Source organism: Rhipicephalus sanguineus, chromosome 1 (genome assembly GCF_013339695.2).
Source record: "Rhipicephalus sanguineus isolate Rsan-2018 chromosome 1, BIME_Rsan_1.4, whole genome shotgun sequence".
NCBI lineage: Eukaryota > Metazoa > Arthropoda > Arachnida > Ixodida > Ixodidae > Rhipicephalus > Rhipicephalus sanguineus.
In genome coordinates this window covers 169931380-169941461 of record NC_051176.1, presented here as the reverse complement: position 1 = coordinate 169941461, position 10082 = coordinate 169931380, and the positions used below count along the sequence as shown (strand labels likewise).

The 10082-nt window shown below is 42.4% G+C and overlaps 1 protein-coding gene across 6 annotated transcripts in view; it reads left to right on the top strand.

The window, feature by feature from the left end:
* Positions 1-487: 487 nt before the first annotated feature.
* LOC119402106 (protein SCAI) overlaps positions 488-10082 on the top strand; it is an 85895-nt gene continuing 76300 nt past the window's right edge. For 3 of the 6 annotated variants that reach the window (XM_037669230.2, XM_037669247.2, XM_037669216.2), the window contains exons 1-6: positions 488-998; positions 1328-1423; positions 1505-1591; positions 1733-1946; positions 3279-3377; positions 9723-9875. In XM_037669230.2, coding sequence (XP_037525158.1) covers positions 802-998; positions 1328-1423; positions 1505-1591; positions 1733-1946; positions 3279-3377; positions 9723-9875 — 846 coding nt within the window. In that variant the 5' untranslated portion in view covers positions 488-801. The remainder of the gene's footprint in view (positions 999-1327; positions 1424-1504; positions 1592-1732; positions 1947-3278; positions 3378-9722; positions 9876-10082) is intronic. The other 3 variants (XM_037669255.2, XM_037669239.2, XM_037669224.2) reach the window with 1 other exon arrangement.

Below are 10082 nucleotides of genomic sequence, written 5' to 3'. Positions count from 1 at the left end.
GAGCGGAGCGGAGGAGAGTGGCTTTACTCCTATCTCTTGAGGGCATAGAGTTTCGTAGTATAAACTCTTATATGATTCAGGGTAACAAACAAACAACTAGCGCACTTCTTTGTTCTCGCATGCCCTTCGAAACTTCCTTCCTAACGTTGCCAAATCTTGAAGGCTATGCTTCTTGCACTGACTAAAGTCCCTAGATTTTTCCCTGTTCTTTAAGAGGAAAAATCTAGGGACTTTAGCACTGACATCTGGGAGTGGTTTCGCTATATTAGCTTTCGCTTTCGATTTCAGGGAATGTGAGCTACAAACATGCATACGGCTTATTATTGCGGACAGGTAAATATGTGCGTGTAGCTGGAGGAAAGGCTACTACATAAAAACGCTACGGATATTTGAGATACATCTTCGATTTGCCTTGCCGGAGCCACTAGGGTACTAGGGCAGCAAAGTGGCGCAAGCGAGCCGCCCACACAGCAGTATCCATGGTGCGGTTGAGCTTGGCCGCCTGGCGTTGGTGAAAAGAACCACCTATGGAACTGCTTCTGATACACCACTAGCAAGTTAGGCCTACTATCTGTGGCGTTTGTTTTTTGGTTGGTTGTCATGTGTATTCGGTGTACACAGTGGTGGTGGTAAATGCGTGCCCGAGTTGCTGGCGTATAGTTTCACATAGTAACAAGAGGAGATTGTATGGTTGCTGCCTCATGCGGCGAGCCTTCGTAAATATCTGCGGTGTTTTGTTGCGGCAGCGACAGCGACGGGTGAGCAAGGCAACGGCTAGAGAACCGTAGGTGGGCGCTTTTGATGCAGAAGGGAAGCGCCTCTTACTACGACCGCTTGGACCCCGTGAAACGCCCTGCTTCTGGTGGTCCGGAGGATCTGGGACAGCATGCGCCTCGAAGAATGGCCATTATGAGTGAAATTGAGGAACAGGAGCGGAAAATAGTGAATGAATTCTGTCATTTGCTGGAAAAGTCCAAACAACTCTTCAACGGTTTGAGGTACGCACCATATATATGCCAAGACGACGCGCATCGCCACTGTGTGTCGTATTCGTTGTGTAGTTTAGGTTGTCTTTGATCGAAGCTCTTCCGTATGTTGTATGCTAATGTAAACGGATCTTCAGACTTCATGCTTGTCTTTCTGCCTCTTTTGGTGCCCCGAAGTTCCGCATATTGCTTCTATTCGTGGGAACTTATTCCCGCATTTAGTGGCAATATCAGTGTTTCGCTTAATGTGCGTGCTCTCGTGTCTTCTTCGTACAATGCAGTCTGTCGCAGGAGAAGCAGATTTGTGACTTTTGTTGCTAGTCAGTTTCTCTTTCATGCAGGGACCTTCCGCAATATGGGCACAAACAATGGCAAGCTTACTTCGGAAGAACATTTGACGTATATACGAAATTATGGAAATTTCAGCAACAACATAGGTACGTCTAGTGTCGTAGGCTCGGTGTTGTGAGTGTTCCGTGTAGGAGGACATTCAACCGATTATTCATTCTTCGCTGCAGGCAAATTTTGGACATTAAATATGGTTTGAAAAGATGGCAAATAGGAGAGATTGCCTCGAAGATTGGACAGTTATATTACCATTATTAGTGAGTATCCTTAATTTTTCTGAAGTGACTGTTGTGGCGATGTCCTAGGAGAACAGAAATGTATAAGCTTCGTTTCTCTTTTTGCTGAGGCAGCTTCTCGCTAGAGCAACTGTCTGACTTGCAACTGTCATTTGCTTGCAGCCTAAGAACAAGTGAAACCAACTACCTGAATGAAGCATTCTCATTTTATGCGGCCATCCGTGCCCGAGGATATTATTCCAAGGCGAGCAAAGAAGAGAGCTTGCCTTACTCCCACCGCTCAGATTTAATGGTGAAAAAATTGCGTTATTATGCTCGTTTTATTGTCGTCTGTCTCCTGCTCAAGAAGATGAAGCTTGTGCGGGACCTAGTGCGGGTGAGCTTTGGCGGAGCACCGCCACTTTATGCACCCTAATTTGATTGTTGCTGCCATGCGTATTTCTTATGTTTTGTGCCATCCAACATGTTCAACAAGCTATACGAAACGCAGTGACATCTTCATGTCTATGAATAGTTCCATATTACAGGCAAACCATATTTTGCAAGCACTGGCATATTGCAACACAAGTATAGAAAGGCAAAACCTAAGGCCTAAAAATAGAAAATAGTGAATATATGCCCTCCTGCCTAAGAATAGAAAATAGCGAATATATGCCCTCCTGCCTTTACGTTAACATTTCTCTAACCAGCGTACTGCTTCGTATGTTTGTGTGTATGTGTAGCCTGTTCTGCAGTGCTTCTGAGCTGTGCAGAGAAGGTTATGTGTATTGAGTGTTATCATATGTTAACGAAGGGGGTTGGCTAGGTGGTGCTGATGCATTTGCTGTGACACATTTACTCATGGAAAAAAACAGCACGGAGCACTTGTCTGAAGTTTCTTCTGTTCTTTGTGCTAGTAAATATGTCTCAGCAAGTGGTTATTTGTTAGTCATTGCACTTCTTTGGTATTCGTGTAGCTAGGAGCTGGGATAGCTGACGCTGTTGGAAATTAAGTGACACCAGATGTGGTACTCTGTGCTTACATTCAGTCGAAGTAGCCTAAGCCTGAAGAAAAATTAGTTGTGTGTTTTGTTGCTAGTTGTCCTTGATTAGCAGAGACAGATAATAAACAGCAGGTAGGGAGCTTTGGTACTTCAGCAGTCAGTAACACAGTCTGGGTGTTCCCTTTTCTTTGGAGTTCTGACTCACTGACTGTGGAAGAGTGCTTAGAATGAGTGGTGTAATTATTCAAAAGTTTTTGTTTCTGTCAAAAGACGGGCACACAGATTTGCAAGGCACTTAAATTCACACTAGTCTAATATTTACTAGACTTGGATTAAGTGGGGTGTATTATGTTAAACAATGGCAAATAATTTCATTTAAAAAAGATGTTAATATGGGACACAGAGCATGGAAACTAGACACAATGAAGCACTGTGTCTGGTTTGTACGCTCTGTGTCCCATCTCCCTCTATTTTCTAACTAAACCACGTGTCAGCCTGTCCAAGTGAACACTTTCATGCAAATACCATATCTGACAGAAGTAGCATCTAGAGCAAGGTAATTTTCAAACTTTGTACAGCTACCAACTCTTATATTTATGTTAACATATTCAGATGCACTTTGTTGAAAAAAATGTGTGGTTGTTTTCTGGGTGATAGTTTATTCTTTTCTGTTATAACGGAGAAATTATTTGTGGCTCGCTTTATAAAGTGTTTCTCTTTCATAGGAACTTGCCAAGCAGATTGACGACTACACTGCCACATACGAGCCAGAGGACCAGCTGGAATGGTCCCTTGTGTTGGGCGAGATAAAGTCTTTTATTGATGTATGCACCATATTGCGTAACTTTGTTGCTACTCTCATTTTTTCATTTTTTACTTGCTGCTGCAATGTTGATGCTCTCTTTAGCAAGTGAATGGAGCATCAATATTTCTACAGTGGTTACAGTAATCCAGGGACAAGCTTGTTATGTAGCTGTGAGCTGTGCTTGAAAAATAACATATGTAGGAATTTACCTTTCTGGACAGTCATAGCAGTAAAATATTGCCCAAAATATTTGGTGCTTTTTTGTTGCGTTACAGCATGAATTCTTACACCAATAATTAGCATGAAGTCTGTTTTGATATGAGCACACATTTACATCAAGATTCATATCTGTTGCCTGAATATTGTCTTGTTTTGATAAGGTCAGCAGAAAAAGCTTCCTTCCTTCCAAATTCATGTTAAAGGGACCAACAATCAATTATTATGGTACCAGTTTTCTTTAGTGCAATGGAAAGCTTATCGGTCAGAGTGCCTAATCAAAGAATAATAATGTGGAAAACGTCGTGAAATATTTCTAATGACAATTTTTCTATCTGCGGTTACTGTGAAGTCGTACAAACAACATGCTGCAAACAGTGGGAGGTGAGCGCAACAGCAGTTGTTGTTTGTGTACTCCGTGCGCATGCGCCAGAGCTCCACACATTCCACTAGTTGCTGCGAAGGCAGCACCGCCTGTCAGCGTCAACTTCTTTTACCTTGTAAGCAGCACAGGATAGAACAGGGATGGATAATAATATGCGTGCTCAAATTTTGAGCGCTAACTATGGTGCACAAAAAAGCATCGGACCACAAACAGCAAATGGAGTGACTCCTAGTGTAGCATCAAGACTCTTCCGCTAGGCTGCTCGACATACCGGTTTTTTGTTACTTTCGAACTCAATTTAACAATGTAGTCCTACCCAAATTGCTAAAAAGATGTTTGAATCTGTCACTATAATTCACAGCCTTTTCATTTCCACCAGGATCTAACCACACATTCTGGACAGTTGTCAGTCCCTTTAAGGGTGCATGAGGTATTTGATGAGATGTGTTCGAATCACCATAGACACTAATATCATAATTTTAACAGCTTAGGCAATAACTTTCATTTGCCGCTCTGTCACTTGTCTAGCAGGTTTGTTCCATATTGCAGCTTTTAGTCTGACACAGTGTATTGTTGCAGTGAAGAGGATGAAGAAAGTTACACGAACTTTTTCCTGTAACAGTATAAGCTGCATGCAGTCCTACTTGCCTTATGTGCCATTCAAAGCTGTTCAGAAATCACCACCTCGAATGGGGCAAAATCTTTTGTTTTGAAAACTAGGCAAGTAATTATGTTTAGTTGTCATTTGTGACGAAGAGAAACAAGCACTGCCAGTAGTCTGATATCCTTTGGATTGTTGAGTGTACCTAGCTGGTGAATGCCATCACGAGTGACAAATCTTAAAAGCCAGTTGGTAGCCATAGTGGAGAATTTTGTAGCTGCCGAGTCAAGAGTAACACTTTGTGTGCGCAAGTTGATCAGACGGCAACCTTATGTAATAGATTTGCCCCCTTCCACAGGGTCTTTTCGGTCTAGTAGTGGCTGACTGTGAATATCTGTGACCTCGTTACATTTGGTGTTCTAGTTCTCTATATTTAGGCTTGATAAGCTGTTATGTAGAAGGGTTGTCACTGACAGGGAGGCTTAACAAACACACACAACTAAAAACTCTCATTGGCTACTTTAGTGCAAGCGCTGGGCAACATCAACAGGCACCCAAGTAGACTGCCGCTCAAGGCTGTATTTACTCAGTTATTGAGGATGAAGATGCTTTTGACTCGGTCTTCGGAAACAATGCTAAAAAAAAAGGAAAAAAAATTGAGGTTCTAGATTGTAAGTTTTCTGAACTATTATAGTTATTCGTAAAGTTGTCCATAGTACTTGCACATTTTACAAACAGTAAACTCTGCTATGAACAGGTCAGCCAAATATTGCAGTTGTGCACGGCACATGAAGTTAACAAGCGGAGCGTGAAGTTGCCAATTTTTCAAGAACCCTCTCTTCATACAGAGGCCCGTCCTCACTCTCTTCAGAGGTGCCGGCCCCGGCCCTATTTCTTCATAGAGCAGATTGCTGCTATTGGCCAATAACTGACATAAATCAAGAGCAGCGTTTGGAACAGATGCACTTCTTGCTAGGGGTGCCACCATGTCCCAGCGCCGCATTTTATCTTGGGCTAAAATTACACAGTTGCAATGCTAGCGTGCACCGGAATGGCACTGGAAGTGAGTGGACACATTTTATGGCATGCACTGATGTACTTTCTTGTCCCGTTGTCATTCCCCTCCCCCCTCCCCCTTCCCTGTGTTTCCTGAGCATGCATGCTTGTCAGGACGAAAGGAGAGAAGAGGCGCTTAAAGTGTGCAACAAATCCCTGTAAATCCGCTTGTACTTGGCCAATTTGAAAAATTTCTGCGGCAATCGGTTAGTGAGTCAATAAACTCCGATACTGAGATCATTCAATGATTACTTGTAAAAGTGCTTCAGGACCTCTTTAATAGTTAATTCTGGAGCAAAAAAATTGGGGGACGCTTAAGCTTCGCCTTTAAGAGTTGAACGCGATAGCGATATCCGGCCCCATCCTCATCGCACTCCATTTCACTTGTCATTATGTTCAGTCGCCCAGCCACACACGCACGCACACACACAGTCAAGTGAATTTATTATAAGAATGTCTTAGCTTGCTATCATCAACAAAGGTTTAAATGTTTGCTGGATATTGTAGGAGGACACAACTAAAAGTAGATTGTTTCCCACTTTGTAGACAGCTAGTGGCATTCTCCATGGGACATTGGACAACATTGGCTCTGCCATTGGACAATGTATTATGGTCGCCGCCGCGGTGGTTGAGTGGTCATGGTGCTTGGCCGCTGACCCTAAAGACGTGGGTTCGATCTCCCTCTGTGCGTTGTCATCATCACGCCTTACACTTCAAAATATGCTGAAACAGCATGCACAGTCAGCCATTTTTACAATTAAGCAGCACACAACCTAACGATAATAGCTAAGGTTACTGAAGCTGAACCCTGTTAATATAGTTTCTTAGGTGGCCAAGGAAAAAAAAGCATAAGCCAGAAAAACTTATCATTTGATAACGGTTGCGGCAGCACTTCAGATTGCAAAAAGATAATTGAAAATCCACAGAATAAAGCTCGTTATTACTGCCTGGTAGTTACATTGAACACAATACACACTTTTGAAGCAGTTGTAGTTCTGAGTCATGCTAAAGGAAACTTGCAATTTGCATCTGGTACTCTGTTCAAACCTTGGATAGTAGCTGCCTTTTTTTTTGTACATTTACGGCATATTTTATGTATTTTTTAATTTTTTTCGGCCTCTGTACATTTATGTATGTTGGAAGTTGCGCAGAGTATTGAGTGCTACGATAGTTTCTCCAAACATTGGTATGGGGCAACCACTTGTGCCTTCATTAACCATATCTTTGTCTCAATGTTGAAATTGGTGACTGCCAACAATATAAACATGGCAACAGCAATCCTAGTGCACTTCATGCCAAGTCACTGTTTTTGACAACTAATAGCATTCAACTTAGGCTCTGCCATTGGACAATGTATTATGGCAGCCACCATAGTGGTATAGTGATTATGTTGCTTGGCCGCTGACCTGAAAGATGAAAGACATGGGTTCGATCTCGGTCGCGGTGATCACATTTCATTGGAGCTGAAGTGCTAGAGGCCCTGTACTGTGTGATATCAGTGCACATAAAAGAACCCCCAGGTAGCTGAAATTTCCGGAGTCCTCCATTATGGCGTGGCTTCATAATCGTGTCCTGGTGTTGGCTCATAAAACCCCAGAAGTTCTTAATAATGTGTTATGGTACTGGGCTGTAGCCTCTGGGGAAGAGAAGCAGGTTGAAAATGTAACAAACAGGAAGATAATGTATATGACCCTATGGAAAGTATATCGTATCAGTGTTTCGGAACATAAAACTGAGAAAGCATAGCAGGAACATATTGATGAGGTTCTACTGTATATTGCTTATCATGAATTTGGTATTGTTCATTTCTGCATTGCAGTACTTCCTAATAAAGCAGTACAGCTACATAGATCTGTGTATCAGCAACAGGAACCTGCATATTGACAATAGATCATCTTAAAGATGAATTTCCATTTGTTGTAATAACAGGGTGGCATTAGAAGTTCAAAGTGATAGTTGTTTCAAGTTTGTTACAGGTTGCAAGGTTAGGACAACTGACCAAATTTAGATGTGGCAGGGACCATTTGGTGTATACGGAATAAGTTTTCCTTGAGAAATTAAATTCATCACTCATTATTGACTGGGGACTTGATAAAAGTTCAAGGCAACTTTTATTTAACTGCTTGCATACTACGGACAATCAGATTTTGTCGGTACGATTCCATTAAAAACAACCAAGGATAAGCTCAGCATGGCATGGAAGAGGTTAAGGAAGGAAAAAACATTTTTTAGTACTCTCAGAGCCAGGCAAGATCAGTGAATATTGAGCATTACAATTTGGGGAAGGTGTAATTTCTTTTGGACACATGCGTTGCTTTCCTCAGTAAAGGCCTGATGTGACACAGGCTCTTGCCATATTGCAGCATGGCTGCAGCCATAATTTTCTTATCATGAGTCTGTCCACAAGAAAGCATGTCTGTAAAAATAAGGATGGTCTTGTGCTGCAGCAACTTTGTTGTGGACCTCTCAGCAGGGCAGCACCGGTAGGGAGTCTGGTAGGGCAGTGCCTCCCCCCCCCCCCTCCACTCCCCCGTGCTTCCCCAAGATCAAACATAGTCATAACGCTATGCATAAGTTCCCCACCTCCCTGCCCCCCTTGAAGGGACTCACTGTCGTGGCTGCCCCCCCCCCCCCCCCCAGCCAAAAAATCCTGACGCCGCCCCTGCCTCCCAGCTTCACTGCACTTCATTCGTGAAAGGAAAAGCATGCCACCTTTGACCATCGATATGTAAAAGTGCACATTCTGTAAAACAGTTATGCAGAGAGTTTGCCATCGGTAATTATTGCCAACAGCCATGTGACCTAGATATCTAAAGCTGGAATGAGCCCCCTACTTTTAGGTGTGAGGAAGCAATATCTGTGCTTCATGTTTTAGTAGAATGTCAGGAATTAGAGCATGAAAGAAAAAAGCACTTTTTTTTTTAAAGGTTATTGCAGTCACATTCCGCTTCATCCATCCATGTTTATAGGCAATGACGCAATTTTTGATCATACATCAGTTTTAAACTTTTTAAAAGACTCGAGATCATCGCAAATAATTCACACGAGACTCGTAGCGGATTCTCCTCAAGAGAATGCTGCTACGAGAATATACCAAGAATGCGGCTGCCTCAAGGTCCTTGCTTACAAGGGTCCTCCTGAGGGAGTAGTGCTTTTAATTGTTCACATTATTGTTTTTAGTCTTTAATAGTACATCTCTTATATTCGTTGCACAGCTTTCATGTCATTGTCGTAATTTTAATACTTATTTTACACACGTTCAGTGCGAGGATTTCGGGCCCCTATACAGCCACTTGCACCCACTCATTGATATTGACCGTGCTATTGCATCCCCATAATACTTTGTCTTGGTGCTCTTTGGCTGTAAGTGGCCCTTGCACCAATGAACACCATATATCATCATTAGACATCTAAAGCTTGCATTTAAAATGTTTCTGAAGGACATTGTTAAACTTTTGTACCCTTTCTAAAATCGGAAAGTTGTGCCTGCATGATCGAATGATGCAGATATGTTTATGCAGTTTATGCGACTGTTATAATTTCTCACTTTTTTCTGTAGTATTTTTCGCATTCTGAATAACAGCAAATGTTAACCACAATTTGAATGATGGAGAGATATACTCAACTGCGCTACCGAATGTGTGGCCAGATGCAGTGCTGCAGTTTTGTATGTCTACTAAGGTTAAGCCTACTGTTGCAAACACCAGAAGTTCACAAGAGAGTGCCGTGAAAGCAGCCATTGTAATTTGAACTTTTAATTTGATCACCACCTGTGGGTTTTCTCTCACACATGGCTTGGCTTAAGTGAACCTTTCACAACGGGTAAGACTCCAGACTGCAAACCGTGAACGTGGATCGCTGAAATGTTTTTGATGTTAAAGTTCAGAGAATTTCTTGACCATCTTATGAAACTAACAGCTTTAGCCAGTCAAGTCTGTTGGAAGTGCAGGTGTAATATTGTACATTGTCTTTACACATACTTTGAGGCTGTTTCGCATCGTCAAATTGAAACAGTTTTGAGTCGTATCGGTTATTGACATATGCCATAGAGCCTTCCTTACTGGCTTTTAATTTAACGTGTGCCTTGTCTGTTTTTACTGCGTTAGGCTGACAACCTGGTGAATGTGGTGGATCTGGACTCGTCCTCTATAGTGCTTTCCCATCGACTGAGCCCCTTAAATACCCCACCTATGGAGAAAGTTCCCTCCAGTCATCTCAGCTTGCAGGAAATTCTCATCATAGGCAACTGCTGTGACCAAGTAAGTGGCCACACAGCATGCTGTGCCTGCCTTGGCCTGTGACGTGTGTCTGTGTGTGTCTCTTGCCTTTTGGTGTCCTTTAGTTGTGTTTAGCATCTGATTGATAAGCTTTTAGCAGCTCAAGTATACATCTTATGTTTTATTCTTGTGAGATAGAATGATTCAAACGGCATGAATGCCATGGTGCCTGTTAGGAAAGCTGTTCTT